We start from the raw sequence: 25,655 nt of genomic DNA, 5'->3' as shown, positions 1-25,655 counted from the left end.
ACTTAATTGGTTTTGCTGCCGTTTATCCGCTGGATAGCGCTATCCATCGTTTGAACAATTTGGCCCAGAACTTTACAACCATGCAACAAGTAAGACAAGACTGACTATGAGCATTCTCTCGACTTGCACGTAGGCCAGAAATCCTTCCTTACCGGACCCCTCTTCGCTGGTTTCTGTTTCAGAAGAGTACTCCTCTTGGGACGACTCTTCTTCTTCTTCAGAGCCTGACGGAGCGTACTCACTTTCTGGTTCGTCCTCACTATCATGCGCTTCGTCTCCCTGAAATTAAAAGAAGCGCCAATAACACATTGCAGCCAGGTTGCCAATCACACATAGTTTGATGCTACTTTGGTTTGCAATTTGAATTAATAGTGCAGCTTAAAAAGGGACAATTCAGATACCCAAAAAAGGACTCAGTAAACGCGCTGTTACACTGTGCGATTTTTCGTGCAACTTGTTTCGCAAGGTCAATGCGACACAAGTTGCACGAATCTTCGCGCAATGTAACATACCTTGCAACGGCCAAAAACGTTGCGAGACCAGATGCAGAACCCGTTGCGGAAAGAAGAATTGAGTTCTACTTTCCGCAACGGTTGCAACGAATGTTTTAAGCAATGTGCATTGTAACATCTGTCCTGCAATTTGTGTCGCAACGGTTTGCGGCACCAGCCAATGAAAATGTTCCTTTAACCTCATGTGATCATCGAAAGCAGACAAATTTCATGAAACGTTCCTCAGCGTAATACCCCTAAAACAAATTGTTTCGTAATGTCAGAACGTTTGTAGAAATGGCGTTGCGACACAAGTTGCACGAAAAATTGCACAGTGTAACAGGACCTTTGAATTGTAACCTTTTAAAGCCCTACATTCTCACAAAATTCATTGCGCTCCGTGACTGAATTTCGCCGTTCAACACGAAATTACTGGCATGTTGTTAACCCCGCTCGCTATTCGCATGAGTGTATTCAGCCAATGAGATTACGCATTTGGACAAGCCGTCATTTAAAAACAAAAACAAACGACCGCAATGACTTGGGGGAAATATAGGCCTTTAAGATATATTCAAAATTTTCCAAACTAGAAAAGCATCACTGAAACTATTCCCAGGGCCTGACACCAAAGCTAGTTGGGAATTTGATTATCGAAACCATGGAGAAACGTTTCGCACAGAGTGAGCACTCTGTGAAAAAGACCAAGGCCTTTATTTCATGTTTACACTCTTCACTTAACGATTTAAGTTCTTCGAAATTTGAATAAGCTCTGCCATGTCACCACACGAGAATCTGCAGCGGACTCGAGAGGTGGGACGAGGAGAAAAGGCAAAGCCTAAAGATATGAAAGAAACTGAGAAAAATGAAACTGAAAGTGAAGAAATAACTTTGAGGGGGGATTATCATTTCTTTAGTCAGTGTAATAGTCATAAAGAGGTATCAGTGGAAGAGATGATCGAAATAACCTACTCACTTTATGCGGTTGCGGCCAAAAGCATAAAAAAAACCCAACACAAGAATGAAGTCGGTCTTGGTTTGCGCAAATGCATAAGTTTCATATTGTGTAACAACTGCCTCCATGTTTTCGTAACTCTCCGTAAGACGCTCTGTCGGACGGGAACACTAATTTACGCCCGCGTATGAAAATAATTCTTTAGACTCACGCTGCTGTCAGGATCGAGGAAACTCCACCCTCCGTTGTCGATGAATGCCTCGGGGTCGTCATTGATGGTTTTCATGATTTTGGCCCAGTTTAAGCTCTGGATTCCTTCGGTGTATTTAATATCACATGAACTGCAATGCAGAGACAACAACCGGATAAACAGTAAATCAGCGACTCCATAAAAGCAAAAATAATTAATGAGTCGGTCTTCATTTTTCTGCTATTGTTCGCCAAATTCCCGAACGGCGAAGGAGACCCGGTTGGGAAGCTAATAAACAACAACAGGGAGGAACTGGCACTAGTCCCTTATCTCCTAAGTGACCCTTTCAGCGGATTCTCTTTCTACATTGACGCAAAGAAGAGTAAGTAAACATTTCCAAGGGTTGAATAAGACTCTTGCATATCAGGCCACTTACTTTAACCAGTCTTTGACAGAATCGAGTGACGTCATTGGAATTGCATTGACGTGTTCCACTTTGCGTTTGTAGTCTTTGAACACAAACACCATGTCGAAGTTTTTAAGATGAAACTGCAAAAGAAAGGGAAAAAAGGTGAACATTTGCACCGTGCCCGTGACATCCCAGAGCCAAAACAAGTATTAGCCGGCTGGTACGTCAAAAGGGATAAACGCTGTGGGTTCAAATTCCTCGGAAACAGGTGTCGGGTTTTTATCCGACAAAGCGGGACACTTGGCCCGTGAAATCTAGTTGGAGACTTAAGACAATTCACATGCAAATGCTTAAGTAGACTTTCAGCAACGATAAACCGCTGCCACTTATGCGGGCTTCATCTAACATTAACTTCGCGCTAAAAGCCCACGCACTGTCTCATAGGTTTCTTTATTTCCACACATACAACTATACAAATTAATGGAAATGGAATTTGTTTACCCACGGAATACGTTAAGAGCGCCCAGGAGCTCGTTCAACATGTGTCCGCTCATTCAGGATCGAATAATACATTTTATACAGAAATGTGGTGGTTTGCGACGAGTTAATCATCAATCTGTTTGCTAACATCCAGTACCAGAGAGCATGAAGTTCTTTCCTCACCCCAGATATTAAGGAGTTGACATTTTTATGGGAAACTATGCCACCAGCATACAACACAAGGGGAATTAATTGTAATATAAACTGAGCATCGTTGACATAAAATAAGAAAAAGTATCGGCCCCAAAATTGAGCCTTGAGGAACTCCAGTTGAGCTTTGCGGATGATCTGAATCTGTACCATTAACCGGAACATATTGCATTCGTTTGCTTAAGTAACTGCGGAACCAATCTGCTTCTTTCCCCCGATTCCATAATATGAGAGTTTCCCAAGTACGATGTTATGATCTATTGTGTCGAATGCCTTAGATAAATCTACAATCCAGAGCTATGTCTCCGCGATCAATAGCGAGCCGAATTCTATCCGTAAAACCAATAATAGCCATTGCATGACGTTCCTCGTTGTTTTCGGAAGCCAAATTGATAATCATACGGTAGGTTATTTTCTTCTAAGTGCTGAGTTAATGACCGACTAATTATGTTTTCAAATACCTTCGCAAATGTAGGTAACAATGAAATCGGCCTATAATCTGAGACTGGACTTTGCGGTTATAATACCGGGTTGGGCTTGGTATCCCTACCTACTTCAAATCCGTCTTAAATAAATTTCTATACAACAAGATTAGTTTGTAGCCAAAATTGTCCAACGCTCCACCTAATCTTGTGATCACCGCATCAAAAGAAACTAATAATAACAACAGGGGAAAGGCTGTTGTATCTGCCATAGCTTGCTTACCTGAACACGTTCGAAGTGAACGAGTTCAACTTCATCCAAAGTGATGATGAACGTCGGCTGTAAACAACAAATTAGAGTTAGTTATTTCACATGTCCCTCGCGCTGAGACGAGACCCTCTGCGCTGAAGATCTCCTTGCGTGGAGGACAATGGTTTGATTTTGGATTTGTTCACCTTCTGGTTTGCAGAAACACAACAAAAAGTTAACGGAGGGGAAAGCGGCAAACGTTTGTTCCACACACACTACCACTACACGATTGTTTCGGCCGCCTACGGGTCTTGAGAATCCATGGGACTTAAATCTGGGTTGGTCTTTCATATACCGTACCCGAAATAATTAATGTCCACAAAACAAAAGAACAAAGAGAACATAACAATAGCTATCAAGTGAAGCTATGATCCTCGCAGTTATGAACGCAATTTTTGCAATTGCGTAAAGAAGCCTGAAAAATTCAGGACTTCAACGGGCTTTGAACCCGTGACCTCGCGATACCGGTGCGCACCAAGAGACCATTGTATTCTGACCTCAGGTGAATTGCTCCCTATCAACAGTAAGGCATTTCCCAAAGATAACAATCGCTCAGACTATTGACCTCCACGAAGGCGCAACAAGCTCTAAAATGTTAACGCCAACTAATGTGGTTAAAATGCGCATACTCTTTGGTCACCGTGCTTAAAGAACATGTTTACTTGCACAAATTGATCTCAGTCCAACTAAAATTGTTTCCAAGCTTCCGGTTCAATGCATAATCGCAAGTATCAAATCGAAGAAATTTAAAGTCGTACTATGATGAAAACGTCACTTCCTTTCTTTCCTCAGATTTTGAAAGTGTGTTTGCTGAAAACCTGCCTGGCAAAATTGTGAGCTTTGATTTTTATCCAAAGGCTGTTTACGTTGCGTTTCTTCTGGGGTAGTCAGGATGGCTTAGTGGTTATCAAAGATGCCTTCCACCTCTGCGACCCGGGTTCAACTCACGGCCCCGAGATTGTATGTGGGCTGAGTTTCAGTCGATCTCCACCTGACTCCGAGGGTTTTTCTCCGGGTACTCCGGTTTTCCTCCCTCAGTAAAACCAACTCCCAGCCTATCCCATCTGGCTGTGATGCTGTGCTCCGGTCATACATGGGTTGATGTCAGGGGCCGAGCGCCTAGCCGGCAGCACAGTACAGCTCCTTCGGTCCGACCAGGGCGGAAAGAGACCGGGCGGTGAAACGAGCGGGTCCGAGCAAAAAGGTGTGATGCAGTAGACTGGGGTCTATGAAAAGCCTTTTCAAAATGGCGGCAAGTGTTGAGATCGGCGACTCACTCGAAGAATTGGAAGAATTGTTTTTACAGGTCATCACAGACGACTTTTTTGATTTGAACGAGGAAAAAAATTCTTCAGATGTTCCAGACACATGGCTGATGTTAATGTAACAAACATTTTCCCTCTGTTCTTGATTGGTTCTCTCCTAACCTATCAGACCTATGGTCTTTAGGTAAATCCAAGTGTTTTGAATGGTGCTTTCTAGTTCAGGACTTTGCCATACAAGCCATTTCCATGGAAAAGGTTATAAGCCATGCTTTTTTTTTTACATTTTGTTTATATTCTGGTGAGTATTTTGAAGGACCCAAAAGGCAAGTCAAAATACGAGTAACAACTTGGAAATATTCTGGCTCTTACTAACCGAGCTGGAGGGCCATACTGGGGAATATTGGTTGAACATTGTGGAACTAAAGATGGAGCGCAGCGAGGTCCACACAAAAATGAACAAGGTGCAATATTCCTCAGTATGGCTTGGGCAACCTTAGTTAGAAAGTAGTTTATCATATGGTACTCGGGCCATGGTTGTTTCTTGAATTTGTGGCTTTTCAAAAACAAAAATTACACAGCTTATGACCTCTTCCAGAGAAATGGTCGGCCTAGCCAAATCCTAACCAAGAAAAAACCAAATTATCACAATGCTTGCATTTACCTCAAAACTACCTTACCGCAGGAGGAAAAGCCGGCAAGGCAAGCAACCCCCCACCCTTAGCTCAAGGTCTAGATCCACCACTGATTACAACAATATTTTCTGTAGTTGACTGATAATTGAGCTAATTATGTGCCTTGCTGTGAGTACAATAGTTGTGCAAAGGTTAATCATGCCTTTAGAAATCAGTCATGTTCAGAGATATTATTGGCACAGGATTTAGGGAAAGTGTTTTTACTGTCATTGTTGAGAGCTTACTGAACACAGGCTGACCAGGGTGCACCTCAGGCTAAATGACATACCATCATAGCTTACTAGTTAGTATGAAGAGTTGTACAGTGTCAAGAGAATTTGGTAAGCCTATTTATGGTTAGCTCTCACAAGCAGAAATGGTAACATGCTATTTTCAAAACAAAATAGAAAATAGAGCTAAATATTGTTACCTATTACCATTAATTATCTGAAAATAAAAGTCCTGCCTTCCACATTATGTACACAGTGTGACATTGCAAATCTTCTAATTTGCATAATTTAAAAAAAAATTAAACTGGAAATATAAAACAAGATATTACAAGGTCGCAAATGCTATTGCCCACATTTTTTGAATGACCTTTACAAAAGAGTGATAAATGTTTTTTTTTTTGGATTATAGGCTTTATAACCCAATCAATAAGACTGGAATTTTGCAGAGTGGTTAAGCATTTGAATCACAAACCCTGTGAGGGGAGTCTGAATGTATGGCAAAACCTCTACTTCGTGTACAAAATACAGATGACATAAAATAATGGAAACATAAAATAATGGTCAAGCCTAACAATAAATACAGTCATTGTTATTTTTAAAGGATGTTCCAGGGCTTATGCTTTTAATTATTTTTAATTATTTATGTTTCACACAGTGGAACAAAAATTTGATCATATTGATTGGCCACAGGTAAGCTTATTTGTGTGTGTCCAAATTGCACAAAGGCAAAGAAAACAATATGGGGTTTGGGAGAGGATGGGGAGTTTTAAAACGTAGCAATAGTGATAGGCTACAAATTGCTTTTCCTCAGGGGAGGATATTCTGCAAGGAACTGTAATCATTGCTTTGTCCTCAGTTGTTACAAAATATGAAGGAATTGCCATGGAATAGAATGGCTTTTTTGCATAGTTATACCTAAGGCGGCAAGGACATGGTATTTACAATAACTTATCAGTTTTGCATTGTTTTGCTGTGATCCATTTTAAGTCTGGTCTATATATTACCTCGAGATCAAACATTGTTTGCCATGTTATGAAGTGTTCTGACGCATCTGTCCTTCTGAGGAATGTTTGTTGAAGCTCTTGTTTCCAAGCTTTGAAGTAATTAAGTACTTGGTTTAAGTTGGTAACACGTTGATCTGTTATTGACTGCAGTGGACTGTTATCTTTGAAGACATTCAAAAGCATCTCACATTTTCATAAATTCTTGTGTCTTTTCTGTGGTGTGGTGCAAAGCCATGTCTTTGCAAACTTTTTCGGACAGAGTATTAACAGCAAGCTTTACTCGTATTTTATTTAAATTATCAAGATGAACCTACAAGCGCCTTGATTAAACCGTATTTGTTGTTTGTTGATTTTCCCAAGCGGGCGAAATCTTGAAAATAGTTTTTTATTGTCGGTAAAATTGACTGCGGCAGGCGATTCGTCGCGAGCGATTTTAAGTGAGTAAGTTTGAAGTTCTGAAACGCTGCTATATCCAAATATATCCAGCTGGTTTTTTACTATGTTAGGTAAAAGCTATCGATCTTAAACATATGTAAAATTTAGACTGGAGTAATGTGGAGTACTCCTAAAAGAAGCAGCGGAACACGGCTTGGTCACGATAAGCGAGACATACCTGCATTCGACACTGTCTTACTTCACTCAAATTTAAGCAGCTTCCGACGAAAATACTTGAGTGATATTCCAAAGACAAAATACTATTGAGTTTTGGGTCAAAATATCAAAAAGGCCTTTAAATAATACACTACTGGTGGCCCAAAAATAAAGAAAGAAAACTTAATTTCCGGTTCGTCGAGAGGATATTTGTGGCAGCCATTAATTGCACCGGAAGCGCGGAAGGAGCGCTCGTGCCAGTCCTTCTCCGCATCACACGTTGGACCAAGAGCGGACTGCCCGTTTCACCGCCCTATGTATAAGCGCCCTGGTCCGACCTCGTCGAGCCGCGCCCTTCGCAATTCAGTCTCCGACTGCGAGTAAGGGCGTTTAGCAGGTCAGGCATTAATTTTGGATTTCACGATCCGCCATTACTCACCTTCAAAACTGACCGACTGGACCTCAGACGGTTGGATCTAGGGAAAAGTGACGTCATTTACTCACTTGATTAAAATTTTAGCGTGTAAACGCCGTTTGTTATGTATGCAAAAAAAGAGTTGCATATTAAGTCAGTCGCATACAAACGCCTTGTATTCTTAAACTAGCGAGTCTTTGACGTCATTTTCTCCGCGATCCAGCTTTCTCAAGATTTTAAAGTTAGTAATGGCGGAACATTAAATAAGAAAATTCCAGTTAAAATAAACAAGTGTCTTTGAAATAAAGGCTTAAAACATGGGTCACTTAGTGTTTAGTTAACATAGTTTTGAAATCCACAGAAAAAAAGATTTGATTTTTTGATCATAGAACCACTTTCACGTTAACGGAATAACAGGAAGCCCATGTTCTCTAGTTCGTCACATACGCCGTGCACACATTTGAGCCTTGTAACTCGCCTGAGCCTGACCTTCTTGTAAGCCCCGGTGGTATATAGGCTATGAGTTGAACTATTGATTTCTAATCAGTGACCTTGTTGTTGTTGTTGTTGTTTATTACCTGTTCAGTGATGTTAACTAAGCAGTGTGTGGTCGGTTGAAGTAACACTGTGCTCCGAGAGGGAACTCCCATGAACCTGTAGAAAAAGAACGCACGCACATTTAAAGTTACCACTTTGCTCACAAGTTTCTACCTTACTCAAGCATGCATCCCCGAATACTACTTTACTCAGCGGAATGGACGACTCAAAGCTCTTCTAGTCTGGTATGAAGTTACGAAGCTGTGATTTCCATTGATCTTTTCACCAACATGGCAAGAAGATTTGTTGCGCGAGTTAAAACAGTAATTCAGTTCGTAAGTAAAGTGCTTTCTTTGTGTCAAGGTAAGCTCGCGAATATCGTTCGTTATATTGAGGACTTCGTTACGTGGAGCTTCTTTTAAATTGCGACAAGGTAAACGATTCTATTTGGCGCTAAACGGGGTACGAAGCAGAACGGGATTAAGGGGGGACAGGAATAGCTGCAAAGGGTAAAAAACCCCTGGGGTTTCACAACTAGGACGCGTTACGTATATTGCAACCCGCCGGGCAAAAAAACAATCATGCGACGAGAGACTAATTTGAGGTTTTCCCGACCGAAGGCGTTCTTTGTCTCGGCAGGTGGAGTTTAGAACTGAGATTTTTATCAACGTGACGTCAGACTTAAGGACTCTGTTATTGGTTATGACTTTGCATGAAGGCAGCACGTGCGATTGGGTAGGACATCGCGCTTCCTACCCGGAGTCCCGGGTTCAAGTCCCGCTCGCCTTGTGTGAGGACTATGGAGTAATCCTCAGTTCAACCTGTCGACTGTGCTTGTAGACGGCCAAGTGTTTATTCCTAACAGTTGTTTCGCTAGCCCACGGGGTTGCAGACTACGAGCAATCCCTCTCTCGTCACATTAGTCACATTAGTTCTACCAGCGAGATACGGAAATAAAAGCAAGAGGAAAAACAGCCGCGCGATATCTGGGTCACTTTTCCTCAGACTTCGGGAGGCCATCTTTCCGAGCGAATTCGCCAGTAAGAATGAAGCGCCGAAAAAAGGGCTGCTCGTAATCTTTGAAGGAAGTGGTCATACTGTCCATTTCAATGAATTTAAATAGACGGTTTAATCGCCGGTTTTCACTGTCACTCCATCAAAACCATTCAACAAATAAGTCCAGAATCAAAGATTCAGGTCTCTGCGATATTTCGTGCGGGAGATATTCCAAGAAATGTTTTACTCCAATTTATGAGGCTTTGTATGCAGTCGCCATGTTTGTGTTCCTCTGAGGGGCACAAATATGGTGGCCGGAAGCTAACAAAAACATACGTAATCGGGTTTTGCAATAAACCGCCTGTAGTCGTCTTCTCAGGGCTCATAAACATCTATATAAATACTTACTCTCATTCAAGGACTGTTCAGATTGCGAAATTTGGCGGATAACTTACGTGACAGCAGTATCTGCCGCCATTTTAATATTGTGTCACGCAAAAGCTTAAGAATTCAACCTTGCTCTATCACAAGACAAAAAAGCCTGATCAAACTGAAAATGATAAGTCTTAAGTTTTTCTAATACCTAAACTAAAATCTCAAAAGGATTAGTAATTCCTTATTTTTTTTATTTTGATGACGTCTCGTGAAAACCAAGAATAAACAAAGAAGTAACACCCAAATTAATAGTAGGGCTTACCCGAGATCTCTGAAGGGAACATCAAACTCTACTTGTCCATGGGTTATTCCCTCAACTTTGTCGATAAAATTCTTGAACACTGATTTTAACCTTTGTCTTAATTCTCTTTCAGCCTGCAAATACCAAACAGGGTTTGTCAGATTCGAGCAGCTGATTAAAAACGACGATGAGCCAGCAGTTTTTTTTGTGTCGACCATTTGTTATTCAGTCGTCCACAAACACAGCGTTCGGTGAAACTTGAAAGACCCACTGCAAATAACCCGTCAGTAACATTTAACGACAGCTCCCCCATTTGCCTCTCGCGCCAATAATGCCTTCAGCTGCACTGTACGCAGGCTACATTTAACAACGAAACACTGTTTTCTTGTTTTTTGACATTCTTCTATCTTTTTCTGTGTCTACACAAACCTCCAAACGCACGCATCCATTTCACATAACCGTTTCCTTCGCGAACTTGGCGGTCGTTTTGAATACCCAAAAGAAGACCCTTAAACTTGCAATCTTCCCACAAGACTGAAATAACAGTCAAAGTTGCAAATCGACGACTCTAGCGAACAAATGGCACAAAAGAGTATTTTGGCACTGCAGGACGGATGAATAGGCCAAGTTGTCCTTCGAAAGAAATATCATTTCTACGGGCTTTACCGCGAGCGGTCCAACTTCTGCGTTTTTAAGCCCCGCAAAGCAAGCCTTATCTACAATTGGCGCGCATTTTTACATAAAGGTCACGTGATGGTGAATACCTGCTCAGCTTGCAAGTCATCCCTGTCGTGCATATGCTGATGTTTCCCAAGATCTGTTGTAATTTCACCAACCTAGGAAAGAGAGCTATCATTCAAAAACAGTGTAATAAAACACAACCGGTTATCGATTTAACAAATAGTTTCGACTCAAGAGAGGCATCGGCAAAATTCCTGAATTTTTCACTTACTTCTGTGTAAAATTGTATGTCTCGGTATTTCTTTTTGCCAATTATTATAGGATGCTGTGGACAAAGAATATACCAAGTAAAAATCAGTGAAAAAACATACCTTTGCAACATATATACGTAGACTGTGCATCATTCTCACATTACAGACTGGGCGCATCTCAGCTATGCTTTAAGGTGACTGCGCGATGCATTTATGAGCTATGCTGTCAGTCGTTTTTTGACTCTATAGCTGCGTGATGCAGTTCTAGTCAATACCCACATTTCACTCTTGCACACCACAGAGTCTCCAGTGATTAGAGCACCCGACTAGATTACGGGGGGTCGTGGATTCAAATCCTATCTGGAACTCGAATTTTTTCCGAGTTTCCAACGGACGCAATAGACCATATTCGTATTCTCAGTATTGGGCTGGAACTAACTTGCAACAAAGGCTAATGTGGGGTAATCTTTTCAAATGCAAAGACCTTTTAATATATTTCCCCGCATTAGCCTCCATTGCAAGCTAGTTCCAGCCCAATACTGAGAATACGAATATGGTCTGTTTCAACATATATTATTTAAGATATAGGAAACAGGTACCGTGTTTCTATCGAATTATAGAAACACGAGTGAAAGTTTGGGAGAAGGAGAAATGCTGTGGGAACACGAGCCGCAGGCGACTGCTTCCACAGCTTTTTCGAGTTCTCCCAAACTTTCACTCGTGTTTCTATAACTCGATAGAAACACGGAGTACATGTTTTCTATTTCTTTTAGAAAACAACGCGACGAGAAAAAGGAAAACAACTTGTTAACTCTAATTATCAAAATGTAAATTCTCTTTGCTCGCACCATCACTACGTCAACAACTCGTGCTAGTTCTGTGTCTCCGTCGAGTTACAGACACACGATTTTTAACCAATCAGCGCGCGTATTTTCTTAGGTCTGTTTTCTAAATATCATTCTCACATTTGCGCACAAAAGTAAAAAAATATCCATTCCAAAACAGAAGCGAACGACTATCACCCAAACAAGTCTTGTGAAACTCCAAACGAAAGTAATCAAAACAGAAACAATTCAAAAAGCCGGGGTTATTAAAAGGGGACAAAAGGAACCGTAGTTCTCTCCATTTTAAGCAAACGCCAATAACATAAACAACCATCTCTTAAATGGACCCAAAAATGATTAATTCGTTTAGCCAGTAAAACTGTTCACAGTCTCTTGAGGAAGAAGAGACTTTTTTTTCAAAATTATAATTACATCCCACATTTCCCAACCATATTTTTTCGCGTAACGGCTATACGAGTAGTTTCGCTGAATTCGAGATGGCATCTCATACAAAAACAACAAGTCGTCGACGAACCTTTAAATGGAAGTGGAGCAAGATGATCATTTCTCCATCACAAGGCTACAAAAAAACAAACAAAAACAACATAATACAGTGAAATGAGATAGTTAGGGAATTCAAATCTGATAGTTTTGTTTCGCGTCGCAACAATATATTCACTTAAAACATAAATTTTCACGATATTAACCAAAAAATTCATTCGTTATTTTTATGCCTAAGAAATGCAAAAAACGCCGGGGAGACTGGCTGGGTGACGTAGGACTGACTTAATGTTTCAATGACCGAATGACTGTTTTAACTATGCAGAGGTAAGACAGTTCTTGCCTGGAAAAATGAATGCTTCACATTCCCGTACAAGATATCCACATGCTCTCCACGATACATGCCGAACCGGAAACCTACAAAAACAAGGAAACCAAAGATATCACATGGATTTGTCCATGTCCCCTCCCCACCCCTCGAAAAAAGAAATAAAAACCGTGAAAAACAGCCGCTTACCATTTGTGTGAGCTTCTAACGTTCCCTAAAGATAGAAAAAATGATAACAATAACAATTGGTTGAGTAACAGAATTTAATCTTGACACTTGTTTAACACAATGTTTCGAGAAAACTTACGTTCAATAAAAATAAATAAATGATAAATGAATAAAAAACAGTGGAAAAAATAAATGTTTGATACGTAAGCATCTGTTTCCGACAGTAGAGCATCAAAGAAACACAGAATCATGCAAGAAGAAACCGCTTGTTAAAAAAAATAACTTGTTTCTAACTTTTAAAGTAAAGAACTAAAGGTGAATAAACAACAGAAGCAGAAGAAAATTAGATGAGACTTTTCGGTGGATTATTTTCGTGAAGTTTTTTCCTTGACTGTTTTTAACAGTGGGCGCTTCGCATCTACGCTCCGCCGTGAAACTTAAAAGCAGTTTTGTTCAACTCCTAAAGGCACACATGCGTTTATCACACCAAAGAGCAGAAGTGCGTCCACCGTACATCATTTCCTCTAGTCAAGACCAGGGAGTCATTGTTTCGGCGCTTACTAACCATTGGCTTAAGAAACTTTGCGCGTCAATCTTGATCAATCAAGGCAAAGAGAAAAATAGGCGCTGGAGAGGCGCATGCGACTACTGCGGAGATGTACAAGGGGAAATATGGAAGAAGTAGAATATTTGTTGAATATTCTGTTATGTGAATAGGGGTAGCTAAACTCTGGGAATGATTTTCCACCTTTCATATCGATAGTCTCTCGACATTCGCAAGCAGTAGAGTACATCGTTTTCACTGTCGCACAATAAAAATAAACTCGAAACCGTTCAATGAAAAAGGCCAAGAACTTGGATTGTTGCAGGGAACAAATATATAAACCACCTCTCCAATTCTCAGGTCTGTAAGGCACATCATTTCTGGGTTATTTGTCTAAGCGTTTCACGCAACTTATAACAATAGAGTATGCCTGGAGATGGCATGTCAGTGTTACTTTTCGCTCATGAGATAAAATGTGTGAATGAACACTGTGACATCTCCCAATGTACTTGAAAGGCTCAAACTGCTGAGATTCATAGGGATAGAAATTGCTTTGCATTAAGGTGTCACGTAAGGTGACAATTCGGAAATTCAAATTTTGTATTCTCGAAACGAAAGACGTCACAATGAAACAACATGAAAAATGATTTATTTCTAGGTCATCTTCAACCTCCTATTCAGACGACCTTGCGAATTTGATGAAGTCACTGTGAAACCATCTATAGTTTGACAATTACGTGCTACTTGAAATTCCAAAAACTTTGTTTATCTCCCAAACGGGCTCGATATTCCTACGAGGTGGAAGAGGCTCGTGTTTTCCCTCAAAGGGATACAGGGACCGTCTTCGACAGTTGTGATTGGTTAAAGTGTCGCTTTCTTTGTTGCTTTCACGGCACTCAACCGCTTGATAAGAGAAAATCACCACCATGAACTCACCGGTGACCTTCTCTGTGTGATGCTGGGTCTGATATACAAATCTTTGAGCTTGGGATTGCCTTTGTTGGGGTTCAATATGAGGTTACCTTGTTGAACTACGCCCTATAAACATTAAAGAAAATCAATCTGATTAGACAATGCATGAGCTAGAATAAAGAAAACGGTACGGTAATCGAAAATGAAATCAACCTTAAAACTGTCTGGTACAAGTATATAAAAAACAGACTTAACTGGTCAGAGTGTAATGAGAAGTGCTAGTTATATATAAAAACCATACCGTTATATCATTACAGTATATCTTTCAGATAGTACGCGCACCATGATTGGCTAATTTAGCGAGCCGTATTATACAGTACGGTCCGCTAAATTTGAAATTTTGATGCAACATTTTCTAGGAAGTTTCCCATCTTGTTTATTTCAAATAAACTTGTGAAACTGTTTCAAGCAACTATTCAAAAAGCCAATCAATCTCGACCCCAGAGCTCTTTTCTTGACTGAGGGAGAGAAGAGCTCTGGGGAACCCTGAAGCAAGGTGTCTTCTCATTGGTTTTCGTGAAGAACAATCAAAAGCGTCTCTAATTGGTGCATTCATGTTAGCGCGAGGAGTGAGCAGGCACCGTAAGGTTCAAATAGCCAATTTTTGGCTATAAGAGCCCTACAGCGCATGTTCTCCTACACAGAGTTTCCCAGAGCCTTGGATTGATCCGAGGCTGTGGTGACGAGAATGAAAGCCAATAAGACTTCTTCGATTTTCAGAGTTTTGCGCATTTCCTTCATTTTGTGGCACTTGAATGTTCCGCTTGACCTCCCGCGTGTCTTATTACCTCGAAGATATACTAAATATCTTTCTAACCCCGTTTTCCTGATCAGAACCGTAAGTTACGGATCCTCGTTATTTTCCCGTTGATTTATGGCTCAAGCGTAGAGCACGCGGAAAAAAAAACTCGGTCCGCAACCGAAAGGGCCGACCTCGAACTCGGCCGCGCACCGGTGGCTCAGTTGGTTGAGCACCGGGCTGTCACGCGGGAGGTCGCGAGTTCAATTCCAGCCGGACCAACACTCAGGGTCTTTAAATAACTGAGGAGAAAGTGCTGCCGTTGTAACTACATCTGCAAATGGTTAGACTTTCAAGTCTTCTCCGATAAGGACGATAAGCCGGAGGTCCCGTCTCACAACCCTTCAATGTTAGTAATCCTGTGGGACGTAAAAGAACCCACACACTTGTCGCTAAGAGTAGGGCACGTAGTTCCCGGTGTTGTGGTCTGTCTTCTGTTGTGTATCATGGTTGGGAGGGTAAAAAAAGGGGCCACAGTAATTGGCGCAAGCTGTTGTGGCGCTCTGCCAGCTTGACTGGCAAAGTTAATAAAATAATAAGAGGTATTGTGCAGACAGATCCTCGCATTCAGACATTGAACATTATTTCTTATAAAGTACGACAGACATGACGAAATTCAAGACGGAGGGTTGGTGGAGCTTTCAAAAACAAATAACTTCGTTGGACTACAATAAACAATGGTATTATTATGTAGTACTTCTTTGCACAGTAGGAAATATACCACTTCGAAATGGAGGAAAAGAATTGAAAGCACGCTATTTTCATCGGTGGCGTGTGAAGGTTGAACATTTATCGAATGCAATAATTCTCTATGCGTCCGGCGTTTACTTTAATAAACTCAGAGCGCGTCCCTTAACGACAATTTGGTGACTGAACACAGTTTTAAGCCCTCATACTGCCGTTTCTGCCATATTTAAGCAATTTTTGCCTGGAAGCTCAAACTTGGTCACTGATAAATGCTACTACAAAGGTTCTTTTTGACAGTTAATGTGCTCTGCAGGGTGCAACGCATCTAGATTGAAACAACGCCTAAAGAATGCTTATTTCTCATTTATGCAAAATTCAGCCATAAGCCTTTTTTTTTGCTTACTTAACTGAAATAATTGATATAAAGTACGTTTAACAGCTGTATCATAGACGGTTTTTTCATAATTCGCTGTCAGACGTTTTTTAGTTTTTTTAGATTCTTGGGAGTTAAATTTCCGATTTTTTTTATACACGACTTATTTGTAGTGGGAACCATTTCAATTCCAAATTTCTGCAAAATCTAATGACGGGTTTGCGAGAAATTTGGTAATATAGCAAACTGCTGTCGGGTTCAAATTCAGTTTGAGCGAATGCGCGCGCAGCTTTTGCTGCGTTCCTCTGCAGGATTTTCACGCAACGCAACCGCAATTCCGAGACCACCTCAAGAAGGAGAAAAAACGTTTTTGCCATACTGGCCACATTTGCGTTATTTTCAAAATCCGCGCCGGCCTTCAATTAACAGCGTTGACCGTAGAAAAATTGTGTTCAGCCACCTTAACGTCTTGCCAGGTACATGAATGACCATTACTTCATTTCAGCTAGCTCTATCAACAAACACAGTCGAGTATTTGAACGACCAACCTGTCTCTCCTTTTCCTCCGCTTCTCTTGTTTTAAATTTCTTTTGCACTTCTTTTATCAGTCGAAAAGCTGTACTTAGATTAATGGCTGGCGGCTGGGATGCTCCAGGAGCTTTTGTATTCGAACTTCGATACGTTCTAGAGGCGAACAAACATCAAAGCAAAACAGTACGCATTACAATCAATCGATCGAGAAAGATTAACGCCGTACCGGTACCATATTCCAACCGAGTTTTGTGGGGAAAAAGCGTTTCAAGTATCCCAAAGAGTTTCATGAACAAAAATAAGTAAATAAATAAATAAATAAATAAATAAATAAATAAACTAGTGTGCATGTGCACCTTGGTCCACTCAAAAAATCTTTTAACACATGCCGTCTTTGATAGAGAGTGACTGAGTTTCCCTCTGGAAAACAGCAAACGGGTAGAAATAACATTGGCCGATCAGAACAGACGCAAAATAGGGCCGTTATACGTGTACGAGAGAAAATAAGCCGCGGCTTACTCTGGCCGCGGCGTACATAAAACGCGAAAGGAACTATTTATACGAGTATAAACTCCAAGGCCAGGATAAGCCGCGGCTTGAGAAAGCCGTGAACGTAGATTTTGTACCATTTATACGGGGTGTTCGCGTCTTATGTAAGCCGCTTATTTTCTCTCGTATAAACGGCCCTATTAAGATAATGATAACGCAAAGTGCTGCAAATAAATCAAGGCAGGAAAACGCGTGCACGAGAGAAAAAAAAAAACAAACACAGAAGACTTGATCTTGATTTCACCGATTATCGCCACAAAGCGTAACGAACTGAATATTCAAAGAACTCCTCAAAATTAATTTCGACATTTAAATGATAACAGTTCTAATTTCAAAATCTCAGCAACGTAACTAAACTCAGCCGAGCTTGGCTCGCATTATTTTTGTGCTTTGCACGATGTACATCTTTTTTTTTTTCGTTCTTACAAGCTCACGATGGATTCATGGAACAAGAACTCTCTGAAGTTAATAGAACTTACAACTGCAATGTTCTGGTAGGAAAAGTCGACTTAAGGTCAGCGATGACACAAAATCACACTTACAATTCTTTAACAAACGTAGCTTCAGGTTGTGCGAAAATATTTCCCTCTGAACGACCTACAACACTAAAAAGAAAAACTTGTAAATTATGACCTGGAAATGGAATCACACACAATTTAGGTGGTAAAATAGCGTTTTCCACCATTTAAACAGCCAAGGCCTGAAAAATACCACTGGAAGTTATAAACTCTTGTCAGTAATTATCTCCTAATAGGACTAGGCAATTTAAACCACGTCTCAAGAATTCTACAGATATCCCAATATAAGGGTCGCTATAACGAGAAATGCCTTACCATACCGCTGCGTTATGGTACCATGTGGAACTATAATTGGTGTTTCATTTAGAACCATGCTATTGTCTTTACGTGAAAAGTCACTATGGAGTCAAACCTTCAAGCAAAGTCAATTCAAGCCAAATCGATTTTCATTTAACTCAAACAAAATTACATTGTTTGCAAAAGGATTAAAATAATTTATGTTTCAGTTACATACATTATGATAGAAAAAAGATAGTGTAGAATTCTGTACTCGTGTGGAGCCTAGTTAATGGAACAAATCAAGTAGGTGACCCACACAAAATATTATAAACAAAAGGAATACGGAGCTAAATTTATTTAGATAAAAACGTATTACCTCATGTACCAACTAGTAAATATTAGAGTTAATATCGCCTGTAAACTACTCAAGAACACTAATATGACCGTCAATCACAAAATTCTTGATATGTCAAAGAAATATTGAAAAAGGAGCAATAAATTTGCTCAATCATAGTTGATAATGAAATCCAAAGGCTGGTGCCGGTGAAACGGAGAGGACGAATTCTGTATTGGGTAGTTCACAACAGACAGAGCACGTACTATTTAAGCACTTCAAATTCCATGACTTTCCATGCCCTTTTTTCATGACCATACGTTTAACTGTCACGTAAGAAATTTTTTAAACTATCCTTATTTTAGGATATTACTCAGATCAAAATTAATTTGAATAAATTAAGAGCCTGATTCCGCCAAACTTCCGATTGTTTGATAGAAACTCGCCTTTATTTCATTTTATCCTCGCTTCGACAACTGCAATGATTAATTAACCATTTATAATTATAATTTTCCGTGACTTTCCATGACCGACAATAAAATTCCACAACTTTCCAGGCCTGGAAAATGAAATTCTTAAATTCCATGACTTTCCAGGTTTTCCCAGGCTCCAGTACCAGCCGCTGTTTTGGAAAACGAGCCAGCGCTCACTCCCGAACTCGAGTGAGCGGCGGAAATCGAGCCTAACGTTTTCCATGATCCGTACGAACCCTGACAGATCATCATTCAGTGAGTGACGTGTATAATATGAATGGACAGACGAAACTGGTTTGAAATAATCGGAAAAAGAGTCTTTTGAAATCGCTGAACCTACCTTCCTGGGCAAAAGAGGTTAATTCGAAGATAAGTGTATCCACCTTCGTCGCTCGAGCTGATGTTCTGCAAATTAGAAAAACCCAGGGGCTGGTTGCTCGAAGCCTGGTTAGCGCTACCCGTTTGCTAGGAGGCATTAAAACCTATAGGTTTCCAGGGTATTTAACGCTGGCTAGCGCTAACCATGCTTCGAGCAACCCGGGCCAGAGTGATAACAATAATTAAATTGCCCCTATAACTTCGTATATTTTTCGTTTTTAACTTAGGTAAATCTCTCCGGCTACAGCAAACGCGGACCTGCATCGATCAACTGTAGACAGATACAGGTTGCCTAAGACAAAACTTAGGGTGTCTAGGGAGTACAGCAAAAATGTGTTTGCCTCGAGGCAAAAGATTTAACAGTCAACAATAGTTATGTCCAGTCCTATTCGTACCTTTATAGTGGATATGTGGAAAGGAGTAGCTACTCCAAACAGTGGTAAAACTACAGCCTCATACTTCTTGTCTGAATGAAAATAAAATCAAAACAAAATAAACTAAATTTAAACGTGAAAGACGCCATTGTGGCTTTGTAAGTATGCGCAACCCTTGATAACTTTCGCCTACTTTCTGAATGCGGCTATACACCTGTTTATGGCAGAAAATGCAGCTACAGACCCGTACAGAAACAAACGAGAAGACAAAACATAGTTATAACTACTCTACGAATCTCTTACCCACAAATATCTTGTGTTCTCTGACGTCGTTTTCGCGAGGAACTAAGGACGCGTGTTTGTATGCAACATTGGAGGGTTTTACTCTGAAAATTCAAGAAAGGAAAACAAAACGTTCTAGTAAGTCGAAAAAATGGAGAAAAGCAAAAACGACAACAACAAGAAAAACCGGCAACAATGCTCGCCTATTCTTAGGACCATCACGAGAATGAAAGATAATATTATAAAGGACACTAAACACATCGCTTTTTTTACTGTTCCTTTCTTCCGCGAGAGAGGTTGCAAAATCAACAGAGATGGTGATCTTTTCAATAACGAGTTTAAGAAAGGAAACGACAACGTCTATAACTTAGCGCTATCGAAAGTAGTATTCGCGATTATTCCGTCTTCTTCATCTTGTACAATACGGGCGAACTATCCTGTAACAGGATGGGTTCTTTGACGTTGTATGTGGAAGACGTGTGGCCCAGTAGTTAGAGGGCTTGCCTTGAGATCCGGGGATTCCGGGTTCAAGACACGTTCTGGCCATTGGTGAATTTGTTCCTGGTAATCCCTGGTTCAACTTCTTAGCTGCACTTACAAATAGCCAACTGGCTTGCTTCCGGCCAGTTGGGATTCTTAACAGTTGTTGTTGAATGTTCTGTTTAGTCGTCATTGTGTTCCATTAGCCCTGAAAAGCCTCTATGGGGAGTCGTCAATTAAGAATGTATTGCATTGTATTGTATTGTATTGTTTGTTGTTTTGCGAAGTAAGGAAAAGAAATAGTGTACACGGAAATTCGTGCTGCACGAGTATTTTTACTTTTTATCATATTTTTAGTTTGTGGCGCTTTTCGTTGCCGTAGGCGTCGTCTTTGCTTAAACTCCCTAATCATGCAACAAGGAAAAAAGCTAGGGACACTTTTTTTATTCCCAGTCTCATCACCTCCAAAAGAAAATCAAGTGTGCACAATGTGACCATGCACCAAAAGTGAGACGTCCGTGCGCGCAGGCGTACTCACTTTGCGTTAGGCTCTGTATCTCCTTTTGATTCCAAAAGACGTCTCTATGGTAACAAAAGGGAAGCACACAGTTATTATTAGGGACTCTAAAATCTACGACGGCCACATCGACGAAAACGTCACTTCCAAATAGAACTTTGCACTATCGGTAAGTTTTTCGCGATAAGTCTATCTCGTTCACGTTGCACAATGTGGACGAAGTATCTTAAAAATAAATTGGATACGAGCGGTTTCAGAGTAAAACTACAGAATGACAGGTTCACATTTGTACGCTGGCGTTTTCGTCAAAACCTCAAATTTTGTGATTTCACGTGTTGTTGTGGACTAAAATGTTGTGGACTAAAATGCGCGCCCCGCACGTGCATTGTTGGTTTGTGGCGTAGATCTTAAAGTCCCTATTGGCTGTAGACGAGCCTCAGTGTCTTTCATGTTCATTAAGGAGAGGCAGAAATGGAATTGGTTAATATCAATGAAAACCGTGACGACCAATATTAAAACAAAAAGCTGTGCCTAAAAGTAGATAGAGTTAGTTTCTTAAGAAAGTGGTGCTTCGTCAGTGGGAGAGTTAAAGTGCTACTGTGATCAAATTTTTATCCCTTGAGTTTTTTGGTTTATCACATAGAGTACCATGAAACATTAAAAACGCTGTTTACCGTTTGGAAATATCTGCATTGGTTCCAGAGATATTTAAGTTTGAAAAATGTGTTAAATATGCAAATGAGAAGGCTAATGACGTCATTCACCCAACCCAGTAGAACATCAAGAATATAAATTGAGCTATCTCGGTCAATTTGCAACAGAGACCATTGAAACTTGGTGAGCTGATAGTTCTGAAGGCAACACACCTACGACTGTAAAGAAATTGGTTCCCATGGCAACTCACTCTTTTCCAGTCCCCTCCAACCTGATTTCAATATTTTGGTGATCTCAGGCTAGAAATACATTAACCAAGGCCACAAGCTCGACCTAACATCTTTATATGCTGGCAGGATCATGCAGATGAGGCACCATTTGCAAATATCAAGACAGAACGCCAAAGGTGGTCTGCAAAGCTTTTAATATCAGGGAGGTCTGGAACCCAGTATGTTGCCATGGTAACAAAAAAGGTATGCTCATATTGTGGAACACATTTACTAGAATCTTAGTGCAAAGAACCAAGTATTTCTGATACAAATTGGCTGAGATATCTTTCTCCATCATACTTGATCAAAATTTGGTAGGGTTTATGACGTCATCACTTGGCTAATTTGCATATTAAAAAAACTTGAATATCTCCAGAACAAAAAGAGATATTTGAAAATGGTAAACAGCATTCTTCTTCTCGTACAGACTACGTGTTTATGTGCCAAAATGGCTTCGATAGGGAAGATTCAAATTTCGTCACAGTAGCACTTCAAGCACGAAAATTTGCTTTCAACCAAAGGTCAAATTGCTAGTGTTGCAATATAAAATGGCCTCACTACAAAATTGCACGATCGAAACTCACGGCTACACGGTTATTAATCGTAAACCAAAAAGGTACGTGGGTAGTGGATATTAACTCCAGCTTTTCATGTTTTTTTCTTTTTCGCAATAATTCGCTTGCTTGTTTGGTATTCTCTGCTTGGCAAGAGTACCAAAATACCGATTTGTGTTAGTTAACGTGAAGATACACCACTTTTACAGCATTAACCTTAAAAAAAAAAATACAGATAACTTCCTATTTAGTTATTCTCTTGTCTTTGAAAAACGAAAGACGAGTTAGTGGTAACAACAACTACAACCGGCGGCTGTAGACCCAACTACCGTTTATTCATGTTTTTCATTCACAATAAATTATGCTGAACCCCTCACCAGATTTATCCAACATATCAAATCTCTTAATTGCGTGTGTTATGATAAACGCGTTTTGACCGAATCAAGCACTGCCTCCACTCTCAATAATCCACAAACCACGCAAAAAACAGTGTTCTTTACTCACCTTTACATCGTCAGGTTCAGGGATCCTTTAGTGCATTCAAACATTTTCTTTACAATTATTATGAAAGGCAATATTAGGAGTTTTGCTTATCACCCAACCTCGTTCCCAGGGTCTGTAAGAGAGACCTTGAGAACGAGCTTACTTATTACCCTCTGTCAATGACTGCTCCCAAAGAGGATAAAAGTGTTATCTGCTTTTCTCCTGTTTTACGCTCAGTTTTAAAAGCCTCATTTGCCGAGGTGGTATAGCATTGTAAAACACGTTATCCTAACTTTCTGAAATTGTAACTAGGGGATGTCATCTACATGTGTGTGTCCCCCATTAGATTCCATATGACTACCAAGCGAAGTAAAAACATAATTCAACCACTTCCTACTTAATGTAATTTGTGATAAGCCTTATTAGCATACATTACAATAAATTAGCAACAGAGACCTGGCTCCAGTCCACTTGGAGAGCCACGTGCCCGCGTTTTGCATTTTGCGGCGAGTGCCCGGTTCAGGTGCATTGGTCTTCTCTTTGTCACAAAGTTAAATGTATCAATATTTTTGTACATTTTTGCAGAGCTAAATAAGAGGCACAGTGGCTTGCCTGGCCAATTCACACCCAGACATCATTAAGCTCGAGAGCCCGGTTGAGTAGTGGAGGCAAAATGTTCTTGAAAATATAAATCAGACCTTTGCTTCCTCATGCAACTGCTCCTTAAGCTCCAGCTGATGTTTTTTCCTTCTTTCTTCTGCTGTCATTTCAGTCTGTGGCAACAATAATAGCAAAATAGGCCTAAATATCTATAGCTCAACATTAAAATATCAAACAGCAAAACAAAAACAGAAGCAGGATACCTTAAATTTTAACAAAACTAATGGTTATTCAGTTAATTCTATTTTAGTTTGTTTATCAAACTATAAATTCTGTTTTATTTTTAAGTTAATTTAATTTGTTACTTTTTATATATTAATTTTATTGATTTATTTGAAAAAAACAAAGTTGATATTATAAATGTCTTACAGCGGTTCCTGAAGTTTTCTGCTCAGAATACTGTGGGGGAAAAATGAGGACAGGTGGTAAACAAAATACATGTACCATACTGGTAACGATGTTGAAATAATATTCCAAGTTTTAATAGTCAATAATGATAATGACAATAATGTGTGTAAAACCAAGTATACTTCAAAGTGACAATAATGGCAAAACTAATACAACACTGAACAATGCTGATAATGGGAAAAAAGAGGCAAAGAAATAAATGGAAAAAGAGAAAACCGAACGACGAAAACATGATGAAAGCCATTAATGGCACACTGGCAGTACATGTCATGAATGTGTATGCTGGCAAAACGTGATTTGGAAGATTTGGACAGGACAATGTTAAGGAATGAGACCTTTCAGGAAAGCAGGCAAGTGACAAAAGATTATATAACAATGAAGAAGACGGAGAAAGAGGATAAAAGAGCTTTGAAGATGTTCTAAAGGATAGGAAAGTGAGGGGAGTGATTTATGGCAACAGGAACAGAATGAATCGATAAAACAAAATAATATATGAAAGAGAAATTATAAAAAGTGTGGCAGAGGAGGCAATAAAGAAAATTCTGCCTGAGGGTACATGTATGAAATGAAGAAGTGAAAGGAAGGAAAGGGGAATTAAAGGCAATGAAAGTTATGCAGGGAAAGGGAACATCAAATGAGGTCAGGGAGAAGAAGACATCTCATTTTGGAGGACAAAGATACAAACGTTTTTCTGGTTAAAGCAGGGGGAAGACATTGGCCAATCAAGCAGCATGATTTTGAACCAAAAAAAATTCACAAGAGCGTTAAATCTTTAGGTTTTAATTAGGGAGAAGTTAGGACAATTTTATTTCTACATGTACATGCAATAATTATATTTTCAAAACTGTAGTTTCATGACAATAATAAAAAAGTATTCTCGTTTGTCTCACGATTTGGTCACTTGAGATGTAGATCGTGACGTTTCAACTGCACACTGCTAGTCTTCATCATGCGATGAGGTCGACTGGTTACGCGTCACCTTTAAGCAGGATGCTCCGCTTTGATTGGTTGGTTTTCAGCAGCTGTGACTGGTGCATTTCGATCTTTGCTGTTTTGATGTGTTGTTCCTTGGGCAGTCCACTGTCGTACGGTTCTCCAGCCTGTTGTTGTGTTTCTTGATCGTGGGCATCCATGCTTCCGGAATTTCTATTCCATTATCCCTGTTGATGTTGTTAGGGTGAAGTCTTACATCAATGTGAATCGCCTCTTTGACCCTGCGTGCGTACCAATGAGGATCACGATCAATAAACTTTACTTTGTTCCAAAGCGGGTTGTGTCCAGTGTTGTCAGCGTGAGACAAACGAGAATACTTTATCATTATTGTACTTCACCACAATGAATAAGAGCAACCTTTTTTACGACATTACAATGTAGTTTCTTAACTTTGATCACTTTCACTACTCCGCTATTAAAATAATATTCCCCTGTAAGATGCATTGACAACCCCTACATCCACTCTTCTTTAACCCATTACTCCAAGGAGTGATAAAGAGAATGAAAGATTTTACTAGGTTTTATGCCATATGCCATAGTAGTAGTAACTCAAAGCTTTACAACTATTAACAATAAAAATAACAATAACAATAACAACAACAACAACAACAACAACAACAATAACAATAACAATAACAATAACAATAATAATAATACATGTAATAATAATAATAATAATAATAATAATAATTAATACTATTCTTACTCTTGTTCTGCTTTCAAGTAATGCTCCTTTTCCTTCTCGACCCAAGAGAAGATCTTCTTCAGCCTGAGAAGACAAAAAAAGTAAACACCACAAAAAAACTCCAGTCAGTGCATTGCAAGAAAGTGATGAGGTTGACAAACAAAGTGACAAGGTGACATAAAAAGAGCTGAATAAAGGTACTACAATCACACTTCAGACAGTTCTTTGCAAAAAGCCAGTGTAAGTTCTTTGGTAAA

The 25,655-nt window shown here is 39.9% G+C and overlaps 1 protein-coding gene across 2 annotated transcripts in view; it reads right to left on the bottom strand.

Annotated features, from left to right (window-relative positions):
• Positions 1-25,655, bottom strand: part of LOC137997270 (FACT complex subunit SPT16-like) — a 47,503-nt gene that overhangs the window by 3,192 nt on the left and 18,656 nt on the right. Inside the window, exons 17-37 of one of the 2 annotated variants that reach the window (XM_068843164.1) lie at positions 25,420-25,482; positions 23,682-23,711; positions 23,351-23,425; positions 20,714-20,757; positions 19,717-19,799; positions 19,435-19,505; positions 19,002-19,066; positions 17,600-17,662; positions 16,526-16,661; positions 14,083-14,184; positions 12,624-12,648; positions 12,450-12,523; positions 12,141-12,185; positions 10,802-10,855; positions 10,614-10,685; positions 9,871-9,983; positions 8,219-8,294; positions 3,438-3,494; positions 2,070-2,182; positions 1,655-1,784; positions 153-279 (exon numbers count right to left, since the gene is read on the bottom strand). In XM_068843164.1, the coding sequence (XP_068699265.1) occupies positions 153-279; positions 1,655-1,784; positions 2,070-2,182; positions 3,438-3,494; positions 8,219-8,294; positions 9,871-9,983; positions 10,614-10,685; positions 10,802-10,855; positions 12,141-12,185; positions 12,450-12,523; positions 12,624-12,648; positions 14,083-14,184; positions 16,526-16,661; positions 17,600-17,662; positions 19,002-19,066; positions 19,435-19,505; positions 19,717-19,799; positions 20,714-20,757; positions 23,351-23,425; positions 23,682-23,711; positions 25,420-25,482 (1,618 nt within the window). The remainder of the gene's footprint in view (positions 1-152; positions 280-1,654; positions 1,785-2,069; positions 2,183-3,437; positions 3,495-8,218; positions 8,295-9,870; positions 9,984-10,613; positions 10,686-10,801; positions 10,856-12,140; positions 12,186-12,449; positions 12,524-12,623; positions 12,649-14,082; positions 14,185-16,525; positions 16,662-17,599; positions 17,663-19,001; positions 19,067-19,434; positions 19,506-19,716; positions 19,800-20,713; positions 20,758-23,350; positions 23,426-23,681; positions 23,712-25,419; positions 25,483-25,655) is intronic. The other variant, XM_068843172.1, reaches the window with a different exon arrangement.

The sequence above is a fragment of the Montipora foliosa genome, chromosome 1 (assembly GCF_036669935.1).
Source record: "Montipora foliosa isolate CH-2021 chromosome 1, ASM3666993v2, whole genome shotgun sequence".
Lineage (NCBI taxonomy): Eukaryota > Metazoa > Cnidaria > Anthozoa > Scleractinia > Acroporidae > Montipora > Montipora foliosa.
The sequence above is the reverse complement of the archived record's forward strand: the minus strand, read 5'-3'. Positions and strand labels throughout refer to the sequence as shown.